At 37.0% G+C, this 22,336-nt stretch overlaps 1 protein-coding gene across 13 annotated transcripts in view; it reads left to right on the top strand.

Moving 5' to 3' along the window:
• The window catches only part of THOC2 (THO complex 2), a 117,860-nt gene that overhangs the window by 11,397 nt on the left and 84,127 nt on the right, over window positions 1-22,336 (top strand). For all 13 annotated transcript variants that reach the window (XM_025276461.2, XM_025276458.2, XM_006064995.4 and 10 more), the window contains exons 2-7: window positions 3,806-3,864; window positions 8,181-8,272; window positions 10,563-10,614; window positions 16,758-16,828; window positions 17,726-17,847; window positions 18,397-18,530. In XM_025276461.2, coding sequence (XP_025132246.1) covers window positions 3,806-3,864; window positions 8,181-8,272; window positions 10,563-10,614; window positions 16,758-16,828; window positions 17,726-17,847; window positions 18,397-18,530 — 530 coding nt within the window. The remainder of the gene's footprint in view (window positions 1-3,805; window positions 3,865-8,180; window positions 8,273-10,562; window positions 10,615-16,757; window positions 16,829-17,725; window positions 17,848-18,396; window positions 18,531-22,336) is intronic.

Below are 22,336 nucleotides of genomic sequence, written 5' to 3'. Positions count from 1 at the left end.
TTGCACCACATCCTCACCAGCATTTGGTGTTGGCAGTGTTCCAGATTGTGGCCATTCTAATAAGTGTGTAGTGATATCTCATTGTTTTAGTTTCCATGTCTGTGATGATGTATGATGTGGAACATCTTTTCATATGCTCATTTGCCATCTGTATATCTTTTGATGAGCTGTCAGTTAAGGTCTTTGCTCATGTTTAAATTGGTTGGTTGTTTTCTTATTGTTGAGTTTTAAGAGTTATTTGTATATTTTGGATTATAGTCCTTTATCAGATGTCATTTGTTTGCTTGCAGTTTTTTGATAATGACCACTTTTACAAGTGTGAGGTGATGGCTCATTTTGTTTTTGATTTGCATTTCTCTGATAATAAGTGATGTTGAGCATCGTTTCATAACCTATTGGCCATTTTGTCTGTCCTTTTTTTTTTTTAGGCTATGCCTTGTGACATGTGGGATCTTAGTTCCCCAACCAGGGATCAAACCCATGCCCCCTGTATTGGGAGCACAGAGTCTTAACCACTGAACCACCAGGGAAAGACCCTTGTAGATCTTCTTTGCAAAAATGTCTATTTAACCCACTCCAGTATTCTTGCCTGGAGAATCCCATGGACAGAGGAACCTGGCAGGCTACAGTCCATGGGGTTGCAAGAGTCGGACATGGCTTAGCAACTAAACAACAATTCATTTTTTAATCAGGTTGTTTTCTTGCTGTTGAGTTGTAGGTGTTTCTTATATATTTTGAACGTTAGCCCCTTATCAGATACATGGATGGTTCACAAACATTTTTCCCCCTATTTCATAGGTTACCTTTTCTTTTTATTTTTGGCCACAACTTGAGGCATGCAGTGTCCTAGCTCCTCGGGGGTCAAACTGTGTCCCTGCAGTAGAAACATGGAGCTTTAACCACTGGACCATCAGGGAAGTCCCCTGCCTTTTCATTTTGTTTGTCATTTCTTTGCTGTGCATACAGTTTTTAGTTTGATGGTCCACTTGTCTGTTTTTGCTTGCATTGTCTGTGCTTTTGGTGTCACATCCAAGAAATCATTGCCAAGACCAATGTCATGAAGCTTTCTCCCTGTTTTTTTCTAGGGGTTTTACAGTTTCCGGTCTTATTTTTATGTATTTGATCTATTTTGAGTTGATTTTTGTGTATGATGTAAGAAGTATCCAATTTCATTCTTTTGTATATGACTGTCCATAATGCTGTTGAACATCTAACAGATTTTTCAGTTTAGTAGTTGTGTTCTTTAGTGCCGGACTTTGTTTGGTTCTTTTAAAATTTTCTGCCCTTTTGTCATTCTCTTCATGCATCATTTTCCTGAACTTGCTGAGCATCTCTATGATGGTTATTTTAAATTCGTTGTCAGATAATCCACATACCTCTAATTCTTTAGGATTGGTTTCTGAAGACAAATTTTGTTCCTTTTATTGGACCAGTTTTACCTGTTTCTTGATGTTCCTTGTAGTTTTGTGTTGGTTATCTTTGCATTTGAAAAAACACTCTTTTATCCCAGGCTTTATGGACTGCTTCAGTGCAAGGAAAGGCCTTTACCAATCAGCTTGGCTGTAGATTCTGGGAGCCTCTCAGATTTTTCTCTGAATGTGTCTTCTCTGGCCTAATGTGTAGATTCCAGATTAGAGGGATTTTCTACAAGCTTTCCCTCTCTTGCTTCCTCTGGTGTCCATCTGTTGTACCCTAGGGTCCTCTGAAGCAGCAGCATGCCACCCAGCTTTTTTTTGTTCTTAGTGGCTCCCAGGCAGCTAGAGTATGCTGGGTACCGTCAGTGCCCCGAGTCAGGCTAGACAGAAACCAGTCTCTCAGGTAGTGCCCCCTCCCCCAAAGCTGGAATACTGGGCACACGCTCTAGTTTTCTCTTTCTCCCTTGAGGGAGAGATTGCCAAGCTGTTGGGCACCTCCCTGACCCCCCGAACCCCCTCACTGCCCCCACCCCCGGAAGAACGTTAGATGTATATATAGTCCAGTCTTCTCTTTCCCTCCTCAGAGAGAATTTGGAAATTGGGAATTGCCTTCCAGTCATGCAGTGCTGTGCCAGGAGTAGGGACCGTGGTGAAAGAGCATCATGTATTTTCCTAGGAGCTTTCATGCAGCTGGTTTAGTTCTTGCCTGGGGTGCAGGAGCCTCTTAACTGTTTCTGAATTTCTCATAAAGGGAATTGTGGATATGTATTGTTGAGTTGTGTTTCTATGGGAGGAAGGAAGGCCTGGGACCTCCTATTTTGCTATCTTGCTGAGCCACTCCCATCAAGGATGTTCTTAAGTGAAACTAGCTTTTGTTTGTGTGAATGATCATGAGAGATGTAATGAAACAATTTGGTGACATCTTACATGAGACTGACTTTATTCTTTGATTTCTTAAAAAAAATTTTTTTTAAATTCTTTGACTTCCTGATTGTGAAGAATTCAGTGAGACAGTTTGGTGCTACTACCCTAACGAATGCTAAGGTGCCGGCAGTCTCACCTTCCTTTGCTTTTGAATTATTAGCCAAATGTCAGTACAGTAAGAAGGGAAATGCAGTCTTAGTACTATTATGAATATAGTTTTGACCTTGCAGAATGCCAGAAACTGTCTTGGGGATCAGGGGTTTGTGAACCACACTATCAGAACTGCTGCTTTATCAAGTTACAACTTTTTTTCTTACTCCTAATTTTTAAAAAATTTTTTAAAAAAATAGTGAATGGTTATTGAATTTTGTCAAATGTTGTTTATGCATAAAAAGACATAGAAAACTAAGAATAGAAACTTTTTGAACTATTTTGTGATTTTTAAAGTTTAATGTGGTAAATTAATTTGAACCAACTTGGTGTATTTGGGATAAACCCATGTTAACCTTGATGTATTTCAGTATTTTTCAATTTATATATCTGTACATATTTAATGGAGCTTCCCAAGTGTCTCAGTGGTAAAGAATCCACCTGCCAATGCAGGAGACATAAGAGAAGCAGGTCGATCCCTGAGTCGGGAGGATCCCCTGGAATAGGAGATAACAACCTGCTCCAGTAGTCTTGCCTGGGAAGTTCCATGGACAGCGGAGCCTGGCAGGCTACAGTCCATGGGGATTCTCCAGGCAAGAATACTGGAGTGGGTTGCCATGCCCTCCTCCAGGGGATCTTCCCAGCCTAGGGATCAAACTCAGGTCTCCAGCATTGCAGGCGGATTCTTTACCACCTGAGCCACAAGGGAAGTGCATACATTGCAATAGATGTACTTCTTAAGCCTTTTTTACCCTGAGGCTCCCCCACCATCTTTTATTTTTCCTTGTAATATATTTGTTGAAGAGACTGGGCCATTGTCCTGTAGAGTTTCCCACAGTTTGTATTTAAGTTTTGCTCCCCCTCCTCAAAGACAACTTCATACGTGGTGGTGTATTCTTGTATTAGGATCAGGAGGCACATAATATCTGATTGCGTCTTAGGATGTGAACAGCCATTGATAGATGCCTAGATCCTTAAATTTATTAGGGACTTAAAAATGGTGCTGTTCTAGCATACCTTTGTTTGTTAGCTGAAATACTAACACAGGCATTTCTTATCAACTGTTCATTTGTATACAAAAGTCAGAATAAGTGCTTGATTTTCATTCTTTTATTTACCTGTTTTCATTCAAAATAATGTCTTGATTCATTAGCATCTTCCAATTATGGTTTTTAGGTTTATTTTATTTAAATTATAAACTAATGGACTTAAAATGTGTAATACGTTTCCAGATGTTTTTAGTTGATAGAATTTGCTGTATAAGGATTATCTGTGTTAGAATTAGAAATTAATACAGATTGTTTGTTTTATTCTAGTTTACATTTATGCCGGATCCTCAGTGAAAATAAAAGCCACGATAGTTCAACTTACAGAGGTAAGACTTTTAAAAGTATCATAGCTATGAGATTTGGCTTGGTCAAAATTAATAAAATACCCTGTTTTCCATTAAATTTTATAAATAGAAGAGCTAGCATGGAAAGAGAAACTAATTCTGATCTTGTTTGTGCTAGGAAACTTGCAGAAACTGAGGTTCAGTGTTTTTACTAAAGCTGGTTATGTTTAGGTGGTATCTGGGGATCTTGTTAAAGGCAGTTGTCATGGAAAACATTACAAGCAAAGGAGTTGTTTATGACTGCATATCTCAAATATGATTTATTAAGTAAAGTGTTATGCAATTTAACTGAATGTAAAGTTTTAGTTATTTTAATTTTAAAGGATTTACTGTTTAATTTTTTTGAATTTAAAATTAGATATATGGATTCAGAAAAGGAAGGGCAAAAACAAAAGCAATGATGCCCAGTAATTTAAACCATTTTCATATGTAGCTTTCACTGGGGGTATAATCAATGACATTTTTTTCCAATCTGGAAAAATAATTTATAATCAATATTCTATTTTAAATAAGTTATTAATTTTCTGTAAATGTTTACTTTTATCAAAAATTAAAAATTATCTTAATATGAAAATATGTACTTTTTGAAGAACATTTGGATTTTTGAGTATAAAGCATTTTCAAATGAGTGAATGAACCATTTTTCTTTCTGTCATTTGGGTAAGACTTGTTAAAACTCCTTGCTCAATCCCCAAAGTTATTTTACAGTCATCCTGCTTTTAAAATTTCAGATCATTCATAAAGATTTTTGAGGTTGTTAATACAATGCCATTTTTGAATAAGTCAGTTGACTGTCAGAAGAGTAAGAAACTAAAAAAAAGAGTCCTTTTTAAAAGCATTGGATAGTTTTCCCTCTCCTTATGTTTGAAACAAGTTTCTAACTTCTCAGTTAACTTGTATCTTGTTTGTGTTTGAAACCTTAAGTGGGTAAAAAAAACATTCTCAGCAAAACTATAAATAGCATAACAGGGTGGTTACTCTTAACAGTTTTAAATGAAACAATTTAGATCTTTAATAACTATCAGACTATTGTTAATTTGCATGGTGGTTCTGATTCACATATGAAACTCAAATTAGTAGGGGTGTGGCCTCATTGGCTCAATTGTGAAGGTTCTCTGGGCTTCCCTGGTGGCTCAGAGGTTAAAGCGTCTGCCTGCAATGTGGGAGACCTGGGTTTGATCCCTGGGTCGGGAAGATCCCCTGGAGAAGGAAATGGCAACCCACTCCAGTATTCTTGCCTGGAGAATCCCATGGATGGAGGAGCTTGGTGGGCTCCAGTCCACGGGTTGCAAAAGAGTCGGAAACGACTGAGCACTTCACTTTCACTTTCTCTTTCTTGCTCTTGCCTACTTGCAGGGAACTGAATGTTGTTTCTTTAGAATTTCCTTTGTATATCTCAGGGGCATTGACTTTGGGTATTGTTCCTTCTGTCTTTTCTCTTTTTGCTTCTCTCTCCAAATTGATTTCATTTCAGGAAGGCAGTTTCCCTTGCACATGCTGCTGTTTTTATAAGTTCTTTTTATAAGTCCCCTCCCCCCCATGAAATAACATAGTAAGGATGGCTGATGAACATGAGCATTCCTAGTGATATTTGACATAACTAGTGGCTAAAATGCTCATATTTCACAAAGAATGACTAGAATCTCTAGAAATCCCTTTTACTTGTGGCTGTTCTTAAAGCTGCTTTTTCTGAAATGTTAGCATTTATTCTTTTCTGTATAAGGGTTGTAAATTTTCCTCCCCATTGTAAATCTAAAGTTTTTCAATTTTAGTGTAGATTTAGCAGGGTTTTGTGGACTAGCCTTAGTAGTCTCTAAGACATCATGTACTGTTTCTGTGGATAAAATACAGCAGAAGTTCCTAGCCATTTAAATGGGCATTTAAATGACATGTGAATTGGGGACTGTCTTTGCTACTTTGTGGATTACATTGTGATTGTTTTGGTGTCAGTGTCAGCAAAATGACCTGGGCCATTTGTTCTCTATTTTAATCTCCTTTGATTAAGGTTAGAATTCCCTCAGCCCCTGTGAGCCCATATTCTTACGGGAATTTAGTTTATGATGCTCAGCTGTTTTGTTCTTCGGTGAGTGAGTGCTTTTTTAAAAATCTTAGTTGTGTGGATAATTTCAAATGAGTATTATTTGTTACAAAAGCATTTTATTAATGCTAATTGAAAGCATCAAAATGACCTCATATTCCTACCATAGTAACAGATTTTTTTTTTGCATTTTAGTTTTTATGAATTTATTATAAGCATAATGAAGGCATATTTGTGAGAAAGGTAGAATATATTTAATGAATCCTTCATAAGGAATTGGAATAATCTGGCTATATTTCTTTTGTGAATAATTTAGTGGACAAATTAATTTCATTATAAAATACTATTTTCATTGTTTAAGGGGAGATTGATAAAGTTTTGATTTCTATTATGTTCCTTTTTGTGGCTAGTAGTAAGTAGACCAAAGGAGATTTTTAAGTATTTGATTTCTTTTAAACATTTTTTTATTTTTATGGCTGAGCTGAATGGATTGCGGGATCTCAGTTCCTTGAACAGGAATTGAACCTAGGGCATGGCAGTGAAAGCACCGAGTCCTAACCACTAGCTGCTGCTGCTAAGTCGCTTCAGTCGTCTCTGACTCTGTGCGACCCCATAGATGGCAGCCCACCAGGCTCCCCCGTCCCTGGGATTCTCCAGGCAAGAACACTGGAGTGGGTTGCCATTTCCTTCTCCAGTGCGTGAAAGTGAAAAGTGAAAGTGAAGTCGATCAGTCGTGTCCGACTCTTAGCGACCCCATGGACTGCAGCCTTCCAGGCTCCTCCGCCCATGGGATTTTCCAGGCAAGAGTACTGGAGTGCGGTGCAATTGCTGTTACGAGGGTTATAATCTTACGAGAGAGCAAACGCCCTGGGGAACACTTGAAACCACCAGCGCTGACATTGTATCAACCGCTATTACTGAAATCTTAGGCAAAACTAGGGGGCGCAAGTAACAAGAGAAACAACTTGTTTACATTCCAGTCTCAAAGTAGCTCCCGAGGAGACACATTTCAAAGGGCGAAATAGAAACTTTATGTCGGAAAGCATGGCAGACTTCTCTCCTAACCACTAGACCACCGGGAAACTCCTCAATATTTGATTTCTTAACTTGCTGTGTTGCCCTGAGAGATTTTTTGATTTCCTTCAAAGGGGGTTATAAACTGACTTTGTTTTACATTAATGTTTTTAGAGTTACTTGTTTTCTTACTTTTAAAGAGAGGAAGGAGGTAAAGATTTTAGTGTTTGGGACTAAAGAAAAAGGTAGCTGGAAAGATATGTTCACCTGACCATTAACTCCTACCTCCTCCCGAAACTCCTCCAGGAAAGGGGGGCTATGCTAATTGTGAATGAGACAACTGTACTTGCGGTTGACAGTTCTCACAGGACTGCTGTTTTTTTTGTCTGTATGTACATACGTAATTATGATCATCCCTTAGTATCTACAGGGAACTGGTTCCAGGAGCCCCCTCAAATAGCAAAATCCGAGTATTCTCAAGTCCCTTATATAAAATTGCATAGTACAGTGAATCAAGTCAGCCCTTCATATTCATGGGTACAGAATTTGTGGATACAGAGGGCTGAATATATTTTAGTTTGAATGCTGATGGAAATAGAGGAAACATTGAGGTTTAGGTTTGGGAAGAAATTTCTCTGATAGGGTATGGGTTTTATATTTACTGTTATTCCTTACCTGTTTGTCATCAGTGTAGCCCTGAGATTGAATTAACTGTAATCTGAATGTAGTTAGAAAAATCTGCAAAATCTCTTGGTGAGAAGAATGGTTAATTTATATTCATTTGTTGGAGTTCTGTGCAGTCCTTAAAAATAATTTCGTAGACTTTGGTACTAGGAGGAAATATTTTTAAAAGTGTTTGTCGGGGAATCAGAGTACCAAATGATGTGAACTCTGAATGCAAGTATGTAAAATATGTAGACGTACAGAAAAGGATTGGCGGGAGGTGCTCAGGCAATAGTTATGTTACAGCAGTGCAGTCAGTTCAGTTCAGTTCAGTCGCTCAGTTGTGTCTGGCTCTTTGTGACCCCATGAACCGCAGCATGCCTTTTTCTACTCTTTAAGTATTGTGTTTTTGTGAAAATAAAAGGGAAAAATCTGCTAGAGAAAAGCATTAGAAATATATTTTTCTTAATCACTGGTGTTTATAATAATCTGAAAGTAGGAAATACATAGGTCTTCCCTTAGAGGGTCTACCTTTCATGTTCAAGAGATTGTGTCCTTACACTCTTTCTTTTATGTTTGACAGATTTCCAGCAAGCTCTTTATGAATTATCATACCATGTCATTAAAGGAAATCTAAAGCATGAACAGGCATCTAATGTTCTTAGTGACATCAGTGTAAGTATGCATATGGTTTTTTAATTTGATAATTGTTACATATTTTTTTTTGCCTTTGATACAGGGGATCCTGAAGTATATAACTTGTGTTTTATTTTATTCAAAATGGTAAGCCATTGTTACTGGACAGTTATATAGGTATTTTAATCTTTTTCTGTGGCTATGAGTACAGCAGAAAATATTAGGTAAGCTGGGAGGGCAAAAACATCTATAAAAAATATTGGTTAGAATGTTCTCTCAATATTAACATAACAAGACATTTTCTTTTGTTTGTGGTTATGTTTAGAAATTAAATATATTTTAAAAACTGAGGATGAAATTATTTTAAAATGAAGTATGGTTCTAACTTAATGCTAATTTTCATGTTTGCTTTAGAAAATATTAACTAGATTTTTTTCTCACCTTTCAGTGGCTATTTAAAGGTGAGGAAAAAAAACTGTTTCACTCTTTTGTTTAGTGGGCTTCCCTGGTGGCTCAGTTGGTAAAGAAACTGCCTGCAATGCAGGAGACCTGAGTAGGAAAGATTCCCTGGAGAAGGGAATGGCAACCCTCTCCAGTATTCTTTCCTGGAGAATTCCATGGACAGAGGAGCCTGGCAGGATACAGTCCATGGGGTCACAAAGAGTCAGATACGACTGAGCGACTAACACACACACACTTTTGTTTACTAGAAAGGTTAAGTTAGATTCAGACAAGATACTTTTCATGGTTGTTTGGGATTTGAATTGAAAGATGAACTCTCAAGTTGTAAAGATGTTTATTGTACAACAGGGGTTAAGTGTCATTTTTTTTTACAAGTGATATTTTATTTTTACTAGGCTGGGTTTTACACTTGTATAAATAAAATTATATGTCCAGTTGAGAACAGCTTTCATAATAAGTATTTTTGAGGTGGTACCTGGAGTTTCTTGATATCTGTATGAATTTCTGTAGGCTTTAAATGTCTGTAGCCTTTGGCTTTGTATGATTTTTCTGCTTTCCCAAAGATAGTCTTAAGGAATTTCTGTGTTTAGTTGTTGTGATTTTTTCCCCCCATCATGTTGAGATATATTTGAGCAGTAGAGGTTCAGTATGAGTTTCTCTTTTACCCCTAAACTGTCTCTATCTGATTAGTTCATGTAGGAGTAGTCTATTTCTTCAATAAGTGATATTCCGTGTTTGAAAACTCTTGTCTTGCTCTATTATTTTGGAGCACTTTCATTCAAGTAGACATAGCCAGATTTCATAGCCCTTAAGAAAAGACTAATGTCTGATTGGCAATTAAGGTCATTTCATTCTGTAAATTGGGCATGAGTATAGGGTTTATTGTGTTAATGGAATTTGATTCTAATACTCTTCCCACTTATTGAGAGTGAATAGTCCAAATGAACTTAATGTGTTTCATTCTTTCTTAGCTTCCCTTTCTTTGAGTGCTTAGTAATATATATGCTTCTGCAGCTGGAACTTTTGTCGTGGCTAGATTCTCATAGTCCCATATTGCACTGTCCCATATCAGCCACAGAAACATATCTTGTGTCTCTTACAGCTGCCAGGTTTTCCTTTAGAATTATATTTCTTTTCTTTACTCTCTGAAAATAGGCTAATTTTAGTGTTGCTATAGTGCCAGCAAACTAATTGCAGTAATTGAACAGTGATCCTTACTAATGAAAAATGGCTCTAAAATTGGGCATGGGAGTGTGAAGTCAGGAGACAAATCTATTATAAATGTTGGATCCGTTTTTCCAAAGACTGCAAACATCAGTGCATAAGGAAAATACAGATTTTTGGTAGTTATTTTCATCTTCAGAGAATCTTGAGTTATGAGACAACTGCTTGTACTTATTGCATTTTTCAGATTTCTGTTCTGAATACTATGATTTTTGCTTAGGTCAATGTTGACTCAGGTATGAGCACAGCATTTAAAGTTTTAGATGAGAAATGTACCACTTTAAACACTCTTACTTTAGATAGGTGTAAGGTACTCCAAATTCCAGTAGTTTCTGACATGAAACTTCATTGGAAAAATGTTACTCATTTGTGTTTTTTATTATTTCCTGAGGTGCTTGTTTAAGGTTCTTTTTTTTTTTAACTCAAGTTATTTCATGGTAGACATTTAAACAGGTTTTCTAACCATTATCTCCCTGTCTTAATTTTCTCTGTATTATGAAACTTGAAGAATTTTATTTGTCAACATAGTGGTATTAGGGTTTTGTTTTTAAGTTTTACTGAAGAGTGTTATTGTGAACCCATAATACTTGCTAGTGTGCTATTCTAGGATTTACTATGAATAATTATATTTTTTTTAAATTAGGAATTTCGTGAGGATATGCCCTCCATTCTTGCTGATGTATTCTGCATATTAGGTAGGTATTAATAAGCCTGTATTAATTTCACTTATAAATACCCTTTATTTCACTTGTAAAAAGTGTTTGAAAAATTAATGTTCTTTGTTAAATACAATTTTTTTTTTAAGCTAAGGATTTTACAAATGTTTCTACAAATCTAGGTTATATTTTTTTTACTTTATAGAGAATATAGTATTGTAAGTCAAATGTGAGTTTAATCACTATATTTAAATAGTTCTAGTTTATAATTTAAATGGTTTGAATTTTTCCAAATGTATCTTTGTATAAAATTGAGCTAAGTTAAGTCATTTCAGGTTTAAAAATCCAGGTTTTCTGAAGTTAATCTGAATTATTCAGATTTTAGTAACCACCTAATTAATATTATTCAATGCAGGTTATCAATGAATGTCAGAATATCAAGCTTAGGACACTCAAGAGATAATTACTTTGCTATTGTACTCTTTTGATTTTTAATTTTAAAAAGAGCAAGAAGAGCCAAAGTAATCAAAAATACTTTTGTTTTGAGGATGAGAAACCAGCTTTGAAAATAAAACTTCTCTCTTTGTCCAGAATAAATAAGAATTCATGCAAGATCCCTGGAGAAGGGATAGGCTACCCACTCCAGTATTCTTGGGCTTCCCTGGTGGCTCAGCTGGTAAAGAATCCGCCTGCAATGTGGGAGACCTGGGTTCAATCCCTGGGTTGGGAAGATCCCCTGGAGAAGGGAAAGGCTACCCACTGCAGTATTCTGGCCTGGAGAATTCCATGGACTGTGTAGTCCATTGGGTTGCAAAGAGTCAGAGAAGACTGAGTGACTTTCATTTTCACATGCAAGATAAGAATAGAATTTCTTTGACTTGGAACAAAAGGTAGTATCCCTCCATGGGAAGCATGGATTTGAAAAATAATGTATATTACAAATATATTTCTCTGATTTTAAATCTGAATTAAAGTATCTGAGCACAGTTTTCCACATCAGTCTTTAACTTTCTGTAACTTTGATCTGTTAGAAAACATTACCAGACATTATAATATTCACTTTAAAATAAGACTTATTCTCTGAGAGTTTTTCAGGCTGGAATGAATTACTTTACTTTAGCTCATTAATCTTAACTCTTAGAATGAGATAGGTTACTTAATTTGTCTTACTGAGAATCTGGAATTTGATTGCAACAAATCTAAATGCCCGGTCCTTGATCCTTCATGATGTTTAAGATTTTATAGCATCAGTAATGTTATGAACAGGTCAAAATGTATGTGGACTGAGTGATAAATGAAGAGAGCAGACAATTGATTGGACGACAGTGTGTCCCCTTTCTGTTTGTTTTCCCTCCTGTCAATCTTAAAACTCCTGATTTAGATGGTAAAGTATTTGTCTTTGCTATCTATTGGATTGATTGATTTTAATTTTTAGAGCAGGCGCTAAAGATATTATATTACAAATAAATACAACATGAGTCAAGTTTCAATTTAAAAAATTGTTTTTACTATAAGGAGAAAAGGAAAGATATACCCATCTGAATGCAGAATTCCAAAGAATAGCAAGGAGAGATAAGAAAGCCTTCCTCAGTGATCAGTGCAGAGAAATAGAGGAAAACAATAGAATGGGAAAGACTAGAGATCTCTTCAAGAAAATTAGAGATACCAAGAGAACATTTCATGCAAAGATGGGCTCGATAAAGGACAGAAATGGTATGGACCTAACAGAAGCAGAAGATATTAACAAGAGGCGGCAAGAATACACAGAAGAACTATACAGAAAGATCTTACTGACCCAGATAACCACGATGTTGTGATCACTCACCTAGAGTCAGACATCCTGGAGTGCAAAGTCAAGTGGACCTTAGGAAGCATCACTATAAACAAAGCTAGTGGAGATGATGGAATTGTAGCTGAGCTATTTCAAATCCTAAAAGATGATGCTGTGAAAGTGCTGCACTCAAACTCAATATGCCAACAAATTTGGGGAACTCAGCAGTGGCCACAGGACTGGAAAAGGTCAGTTTTCATTCCAATCCCAAAGAAAGGCAATGCCAAAGAATGTTCAAACTACCTCACAATTGCACTCATCTCACATGTTAGCAAAGTAGTGCTGAAAATTCTCCAAGCAAGGCTTCAACACATGTGAACCAAGAACTTCCAGATGTTCAAGCTGGATTTAGAGAAGGCAGAGGAACCAGAGATCAACTTGCTAACATCCGTTGGATTGTAGAAAAAGCAAGAGAGTTCCAGAAAAACATCTGCTTTATTGACTATGCCAAAGCCTTTGACTGTGCATCACAACAAACTAGAAAATTATTCAAGAGATGGGAATACCAGACCACCTTATCTGCCTTCTGAGAAATCTGCAGGTCAAGAAGTAACAGTTAGAACCAGACATGGAACAATGGACTGGTTCCAAATTGGGAAAGGAGTAGGTCAAGGCTGTATATTGTCACCCTGCTTATTTAACTTATATGCAGAGTACATCATGAGAAATGCCAGGCTGGATGAAGCACAAGCTGGAATCAAGATTGTCGGGAGAAATATCAATAACCTCAGATATGCAGATGATACCACCCTTGTGGCAGAAAGTGAAGAGGAACTGAGAGCCTCTTGATGAAAGTAAAAGAGAGAGAGTGAAAAAGCTGGCTTAAAACTCAACATTCAAAAAACAAAGATTATGGCATCTGGCCCCATCATTTCATGGCAAATAGATGGGGAAACAGTGGAAACAGTGACAGACTTTATTTTCTTGGGCTCCAAAATCGCTGCAGATGGTGATTGCAGCCATGAAATGAAAAGATGTTTGCTTCTTGGAAGAAAAGTTATGACGAACCTAGACAGCATATTAAAAGGCAGGGACATTACTTTGCCAACAAAGGTCCGTCTAGTCAAAGCTATGGTTTTTCCAGTAGTCATGTATGGATATGAGAGTTGGACCATAAAGAAAGCTGAGCACGAAAGAATCGATGCTTTTGAACTGCGGTGTTGGAGAAGACTCTTGAGAGTCCCTTGAACTGCAAGGAGATCCAACCAGTCCATCCTAAAAGACATCAGTCCTGAATATTCATTGGAGGGACTGATGTTGAAGCTGAAACTCCGATACTTTGGCTACCTGACGTGAAGAACTGACTCATTAGAAAAGACTCTGATGCTAGAAAAGATTGAAGGCAGGAGGAGAAGGGGACGACAGTGGATGAGATGGTTGGATGGCATCACTGACTTGATGGACATGAGTTTGAGCAAGCTCCGGGAGTTGGTGATGGACAGGGAAGCCTGGTGTGTTGCAGTCCATGGGGTTGCAAAGAGTTGGACACGACTGAGCAACTGAACTGAACTGATACGTTTATAAGCCTGAAAGAATGATTTGTAGATATCAGTTTGTGGAAGCTGTTAGTCCTTGATAGTGTCAGAAATATATTTTTGTCTTTCTCTGGGTAATCAGTTATCAGCTTATCAATTTGTTTTTTTTATTGACTTGTTAGGATATATTTTTTCTTCATAGTTGTGTAGTAATAAGAATTATTGTTACAAGTCAGTGCTTTTTACTAGTAACATGAATTCATGAAGATGGTGTTTGGTTGCTCTTGGGAAATTTCTTTTAGCCTATCCAGTCCATTTTTACAAGCAAGATTAGGATGGCAAACTTGGAAAGAGAATTTCCCACACCTGCCCCCCTCACTCACCCACTCCTACCCTTGGCAGAAAAAGAAATGATCCCAGGGTGACCCCAGACCAAGATAGGGGAATAGGAGTAAGAACGCGAGCTATCTCTAATGATAATGATCATGATAATGATAATGATTATAACTGATAATAATATAGGTGCCGTTTTGGAACATCTTCTCTATGTTAAGCATTTAATGTTTTCTGTAAGGTAGGTTTATGGATCAGAAAATTGAAGCTTAAGAAAGTAATTTCTCAAGGCCACACAGCTAGTAAGGCAGAGTTTGAACCTGGGTGTTTTTGGTTCTAGAGTCCATGATGTTTTTACTGCATCATGTTATCTTTCTAATATTTTGACAATTATAAGGGAAATCAGTGCTGTATTTTCCTGGTTGAGATAGCATTTTCCTTTAAAAGACTAATCGTGTAAGGTGAACGGGCCTGAGAGTTATTAATATATTAACTCAAAAGGAAAGTGTAATGTAACTTGATGCACTGTTGGGACATCTGAGCTGGGTTAGGTGATAGGTAATAGTGGGCCTAGAGTTTTAAATGACTGAGGACTTTTTAGTAAAATCAGAGGGAAATTAAAGAGAATTTTGATGCTGATTTGGGGTTGAGGAGTCAGGAATAGTATATGAATTTATTGGAATAGTTTCATGAGTTAGAAGAATAAAAAGAATAAAGTAAACAGGGAATGCATAATTGGGATAATAGATTCCTGTGTTGATGATTGAGATAGTTTAGCTAAGAAATTTACTGAGGTCCCATTAAGCATTTCCTAACATGGTCAGAACCCAGAGAGTTGTATCTTAATCAGGTCTGGTGGCTAAGAGGAGAATATATTTGGTTTGTAGAAGATGAACCTGCTACCCAAGTACTCTCATTTTTGGGACTTTGGAGGTAGATCTTAGGGACTGTAGGGCCTTGGAGAGTAGATAGATATTAGTTAAAAGAAGAGGCCCAATTTAGTCCTGACCTCTCAAGATCAGTGTGTTTGAAGTTCTAGGCTGGGGAGGGACCAGAAAACCAGTGTAGGGCCTTGGAGAGTAGATAGATATTAGTTAAAAGAAGAGGCCCAATTTAGTCCTGACCTCTCAAGATCAGTGTGTTTGAAGTTCTAGGCTGGGGAGGGACCAGAAAACCAGTTAATGGGGAGACCACTTGGGAGTCCCTGGAAAAGATTGACGAGATGCACATGAATTTAAAGTCTTACTGAGGGATTGAGATTGTACTGCAATTTACAGTACATTACAGGGTGTATAAATTGCACGCTGAAATTCCCTTAATACCCTTGATCTGATTGTGTGCTTAGCTATAGTAGTCAGAATATTGGAAAATGGCACTTTCCAAGAAGGAAAAGTGGAGAAGGGCCAGGAAAATGTGGATGTGTTTAACAATAGATCCTCTTCTCTTTTGATTCTTAGTGATGTCAATAGAAAGTAAACTGAAGGAAAGCAGTGATACAATGTCTGTCTGAGGGGAACCCTAGAACTCTTAGAGGAGAATTTTTATTGCATCACTAAAATGGGTGCCTTTTTCTGTAGTACATTTTAAATATAAGTTGATTTTTAAAGCAAAGTAATGGTGTGTAATCAGTTAAAACAATAATTCTGAAATCAGTCTGGTAATCCTGCTAATCCTGGTTGAAGTTTTTGATGCTTAGCGTTTAGAACTAATTGTTTATTTCCTCTATACTTTAGATGAGAAAATTGTTTGACAAATTCTTTGAATAACTTACTGAAGCTCAAGGAGGTGTCATTTTCTTAAAAAAATATTTAAGTAGGAAGAAAATGAAACCACTGAATTTTTCTTTGCTGACTAGAATTGTAATTCAAAATAAGATGTTAAAAATATCTTTTAATACAGTTTTCATAGAGTTGCTGACCAAGTAGCTTGGTTAGAACATGGTACGTGGTACCAATGTAGTCAGTCAAAGGCTTGATCTTCATGAATAATAGCGTCTTTAGTATTAGAAGAGATCTTTGTTGTCACCCAGTTCAATTTTCCACCTTATTGTCTCTGACACGTGGTCATTTAAACTTTGCTTGAATGTTTCCATTTTTTTTTTCCCTTGGCTATGCCACACGACTTGTGGGTCCTTAGTTCCTCAACCAAGGGTTGAACCCAGGCCTTGGGTAGTGAAAACACCAAGTACTAACCACTGGACCACCAGGAAATTCCCGAATGTTTCCATTTTTTTTTTGAAAGCAGTAGTTTTTTGAAGCTTTGTTGCTTCCAGTGCCTTAGCACATAGCTCCATAATCAACTGACCATTTTATGAATATGCCATTGGCCACAAGGTCAGTCTTCAATATCGTGAGAAATTAATTCTAATTATTCATATGCGTATGAAGGACAGCTTATGCTTATCACAGTTTAAACTTTTCCCCCCAATTCAGAATGAGGTATTTTAAATTTAGCTAGTTTTAAAGAAGCAAGGTATGTTATAGTTCTGTAGTCTAGAAAAATCAATCATCAAACTTTCACCTTTTTTTCCTTCATCATTGTAGATATTGAAACAAATTGTTTAGAAGAAAAAAGCAAGAGAGATTATTTTACACAATTGGTATTAGCATGTTTGGTAAGTTTTTAAAAATACTTTCCATTTCTCAATTTTTTATGAAATGATTGTAATCACAATGAATCATGTTAATGGAGGAGGATATTGACATTCAGTTGACTGTTCATTATAAGGTGAGACTTGGGTTTTGAAATGGAATGCTTTGTAAAATTAGACATGCTGTTTCTATGAAATAGGCATGCTACTGTATCAAACTGTCTATGCATATAGAAACTTTGGTGATACTCCTGATCTAGAAAGTTTCTAACTAAGGAAAAGGTAAGTATCTATCAGATGAGTAGAAATGATGTGGACAGCTTTTAAACTGAATGATTTTTCATAAACTATTCGGCAAGGAGAAAAAGAATGGAGGTAGTTTAAAAATAGTAAATTCTAGAACTTGTCATAATCATTGTCTAGTAAACCATTTTATGTTCATAAATTTAGAACCAAGGAGGAATGGCATTACTCAGATCTGGAATAATGTCCTTGTCTTTGCTGCACTAGAATCTGACTTAAACAGTAGAAACGAAAGAAGGCTGAAGTGCTGCATTATTTTAAAGAAAATTCAATTTTAATCAGACTTAATTTTAATCAGAATTACATCTGTAGTTCTTGTCATTTGTAGGCTATGGAGAGCATGCATATAATTTTTAGTGAAGTTTTAAAAAGCTACGTGTTGTATTTTTCAATACTTTGAGAGTCATCATTTTTGTTAAATTGAAGTTCTAAGCCTTTTTATAAAGTTGTATAAAGTTTACAACTTTATAAAGTTCCATATTTTATAAAGTTGTATATGTGTATATAATATGTGATTTTAATATTCTTATTTGAGAAAATTATTTTGCATGTTTTAAGATTGTGGATGCATAGTTGGAATGCTGAGGAATAAATGGCCTTTAATATTTTTTAATACAGTATTTAGTTTCAGACACAGTTCTAAAGGAACGCTTGGATCCAGAAACATTGGAATCATTAGGGCTTATCAAACAATCACAGCAATTCAATCAAAAGTCAGTTAAAATCAAGACAAAACTCTTGTAAGTACATGCATTTTTATGTTGCAGATCAAGTGCCTGTGTATGTTTTTTACTTCCCATGTTGAATACCAGAAATTTTTAAAGGTGTTTTGAAGACATTTGTTGTTTTTGCTGTTAGAGTGTGTCTCGTGTTTTTTCTTTCTAAGAGTGGCCTATGGTTATTGAGTCAGCAGTGAACTTTACCTGTGTGAAACCAGTGTTGATTTTTTTTCCTTATTAGAAGTTAAAATAATCAACATTTTTATTACTACCAGTAAAATAATTTACAACTAGAGTATACTCTTGTCAATGATGGAGATAGTGTTACGTTAGCAGTATCATTTCCTTGTGTAGCTGGTTTCCCCTGTGTAATTCATATTGGGGTGTCTCTTATGAATCACTGTTATTTTCTATCCTAAAAGATATACAAAGAGGTAAACTTTCAACAACTGTTCTTTTGGTGGTTTAATATAAGAGTAAGAAAATTCAATGAAAATAATACATTAATCTTATGCAGGCCTGTTAATTGAAATTAATTTTATCTGCTTTATGATGTTTATCTAATTTCAGTTATAAGCAGCAAAAATTTAATTTGTTAAGAGAAGAAAATGAAGGTTATGCCAAGCTGATTGCTGAATTGGGGCAAGATTTATCTGGAAATATTACTAGTGATTTAATCTTAGAAAATATCAAATCTTTAATAGGTAAGATGTACATTATATAGTATGTGTTACTAAGAATAAATTTGACTGTTGAAGAATATTCATAAAGACAAACTTAGTGCATTTTCTATAGATCTTTGTTTTTAAATTAAGAAATGAGAGAAGTGTCCAGCTTGTACTTTTAAGATTATTATCAACAGAAAAAAATTTGAGATGATATTTGTAAGAAATCTTTTTGGTACTCTTACCCTTGTGTTTACATTAGTTTCTGCTTTCTAGCATTTCTATCTTTAATTTTTAGATATTTTCCAATAATTTTATGGAGGGCAGAAAATAAGCAAAAGTGAAACTTTAATAAAATCTTTGGTGAACTCTTGAAATGTGGAGATGTTCAGTTCTTTTGAACTTGATTTTAAAAATACTAAGCAACTTTGATACACATTTTATCTGTTAAAAGTAAGTGCAGCAGATGTTATAAAAGTGTAACAAAGAGGAGAGTATTATTTTCCCTAGCTTTTGAATAGAATTTCTTTAGCATTGTTCTTTCTGTTTTTAAATTTATTTGACTGCATTGGATCTGAATTTGCAGCATGTGGTGTTTTCGTTGGGTCATGTGTCGCAGCACTTGGACTCTGGAGTGTGCAGGCTCGGTACTTGTGGTGTGCAAGGTCTCTAGTTGTGGCATGCGGGCTCCAGAGTGCACGGACTTCAGTAGTTGCAGCATGCAGGCTGAGTTGCTCGGTGGCATGTTGGGATCTTAGTTCCCTGACCAGGGATCAAACCAGCGTCCCCTGTACTGCATGGCAGATTATTAACCACTGGACCTTCATGGAAGTCCTAGCGTTGTTTTTTGTATTGAGCATTTGGAAGAAATAGTTGCTTCTATAGAAAGGAGGAATAAATGATAGAAAAATAAGGTACTTCTGATTTTTCAAGAATGGAAAGAATTTTTGCTATTTGTTAGGTGTTATGCTATCTCAAGGAAGATTTTGCAACACTTGGATGTCTTAAGTTTTGAAACCTGTTGGAGAAGTCATATTTTCTGCCTCACTAGTTTTATATAAAATTTTATTTATTTAATTTGTTATTTTTGGCTGTGCTGAGTCTTTGTTGCTCTGTATGGGACTTTCTCTAGTTGCAGTGCATCCCCGTTGCGATGGCTTCTGTTGTTGAAGAGCACAGGCTCCAGGACAGGTGGGTTCAGTAGTTGTGGTGCACAGGCCTAGTTGCCTTATAGCGCGTGGAATCCTCCTAGACCAGGGATTGAACCCACGCCCCCTGTGTTGGCAGGTGGATTCTTAACCATTGGATCACCAGGGAAGTCCTTCACTGGTTATATTTTGTTAGAGGATATGTCCACTCAGTCACTCAGTTGTGTCTGACTCTTTGTGGCCCCATGGACTGTAGCCCACCAGGCTCCTCTGTCCATGGGATTCTCCAGGCAAGAGTACTGGAGTGGGTTGCCATTCCCTTCTCCAGAGGATTTAGAGGATGCTTATGCTCAATTCTCAGGTATTTTCTGTGGTTTTGAAATTTATGTATGATTAAGAGGGAGGAGGTATCCTAGTCCTTTCCTCCTTTCTCCACTGGGGACCCAGATAAAACTAGATTTACTACAGTTATCTTTGCTTTTAACTTAGGCTTTTGGTGACCAACTGGTATAGAGATAAGGAGCTTTTAGTTTAAATTTACCCTTTTCTTTGAAGTAAGTTTTATTCTGGCAGCTGATTAAGTCTCTTTGCTACTTCTGTTGTCAGTTTAACACCAAGACTGGTAATCCCCTAGGGCTGCAGGGCTCTTGCTTGCTTAAATTGTGTGGCAGTGACCCATTAAAAAAAATCACCTGTAGGGTTTCCTTTCTGTTCTTTCCAGGGTAGGCTCTACATTTTTCCTGCAGCATTTTAATCTAGTTTGAGATGTTTGTCAGTACTACCTTGCTATAGGTTTGTCTTTCCTTGTATCCTGCCATGTACTGTCAAAATGGTATTCCCTACATAAAAGTTCTGTGCTGTATGAGGTCTTCACATTTTTAAAAACTTTATCTGCTTGTTTGTTGACATCTCTTGTCTGTCCTTGTTCCTTCTATTTTTTGTCCTTGAGTTTATACTTTATTAGTTCTTTGTTATTTTGGGAACATTTCAGAGAGGGATTTTTGTATGCTTTTATCTAACTGAGAGTAACATACACTGTGTACTTTCTTCTCTTGAACTTTGTCCCCATAGAGAACAGGTTATGTTACTGTATCTGAAGAACAGTGGCAGTCACAGCTGTAAGCTCATGACTCACATGGATATTCCATGAGTTTAAAGAATTTGATTTCTTGGGCTAACCCTCTATTCTAGTCTGTCAGGTGTACTACAAAGCACGATAGCCCAGAAGCACTCAAATGCCACCTCTGCAGTGTAGACTTCTTTGGCTACCTCACCCCCACCGCAACACTCCCTATTGTTCACTATATTCCTTCTGAGCATTTGGCACCATATAATATGCGCTGTATTTTATGCCACAGCCCCACTGGAATGTAAGTAAGTTCCATGAGAATGAGGGTTTTTGTGTGTTTTGTTTAGTACCTCTAACCTTAGTGCCTGGTACGTAGGTGCTGAATAAATACTAGTTGAAAAACAAATGAATGTTTCCCCTTTTCTGCTGCTGCTGCTGCTGCTAAGTCACTTCAGTCATGTCCAACTCTGTGTAACCCCATAGACGGCAGCCCACCAGGCTCCCCCGTCCCTGGGATTCTCCAGGCAAGAACACTGGAGAGGGTTGCCATTGCCTTCTCCCATGCATGAAAGTGAAAAGTGAAAGTGAAGTCGCTCAGTCGTGTCTGGCTCTTAGCGACCCCATGGACTGCAGCCTACCAGGCTCCTCTGTCCATGGGATTTTCCAGGCAAGAGTACTGGAGTGGGGTGCCGTTGCCTTCTCCATCCCCTTTTCTAGGATAGCTTATACTGATTCTTAGCCTCTTTCTCCCAGCATGGAGGATTTGAGAAAGTTCATTTCCCTGGCTCAGTGTTTGTTTCTCTTTGGCTAGCTGATTCCTCTCCTCCCCCATTGTCTGAGAAAGAAATTTTTCATAGTTGAAGTTAAGACTGAGTACTCACTCTTTCAGTGTTAGAATTTACCAGATTCCTCCTCAGTGCAGACTCTAGGTAGTCCTTGTCATCTGGCCAGAGGAGTTCACTAACATAGCATCCTGCTTTTCATGACGTCTTTGGATGAGTTTCCTCTTGTTTGTTCCCATTTTTTTCTCTCTAGGAGCAATCTAGACAGATAATACTTAAGCTATCTCAGGTCTGATCTCCTTCACCAGCCACTGACAGAACTGGTATCTGGTTTGGGAGGCTTGCATTTTAGATACACTTATATTTCAGGGTACTTTGTCTGATCAGGAGAAATCCTTATTTATCATTCTATAATTAAAAGGTAGTCATTTGCTCCCTAAAAGATTCTGGCATGTCAAAATTTTATGTCCTAAATATGAAAAACAGTATTTATATTCTGTCAGATAGCCTTGGGCTGTTTACTGCAAGCAAGCAAGGATTAGGAACAGTTATGAGTCTATCTGGTGGTTGCAATCTCAAGTCTGACAGTAAGTTTGAGAAACTTAATAGGAATGTATAGTGATTATTAGGCTTTTGAGCTGCCATGTCATAGATGCCTCACAGATGATCCCCACATCAAGATGGCAAAAAGCATATTTTATAAATTAGGGGAAAGAATATCAGAGATGGACTCTCTGTTTTTTGGCTATGCCGAGCAGCTTGTGGGATCTTTTCCCTACCAGGCATTCAACCTGGGCCCTTAGCAGTGAAGGTGCTGAGTCCTAACCACTGGACTGCCGAGAAACT

The sequence above is a fragment of the Bubalus bubalis genome, chromosome X, assembly GCF_019923935.1.
Source record: "Bubalus bubalis isolate 160015118507 breed Murrah chromosome X, NDDB_SH_1, whole genome shotgun sequence".
NCBI lineage: Eukaryota > Metazoa > Chordata > Mammalia > Artiodactyla > Bovidae > Bubalus > Bubalus bubalis.
Note: the sequence above shows the minus strand (reverse complement) of the source record. Positions and strands in the feature narration are given on the sequence as shown.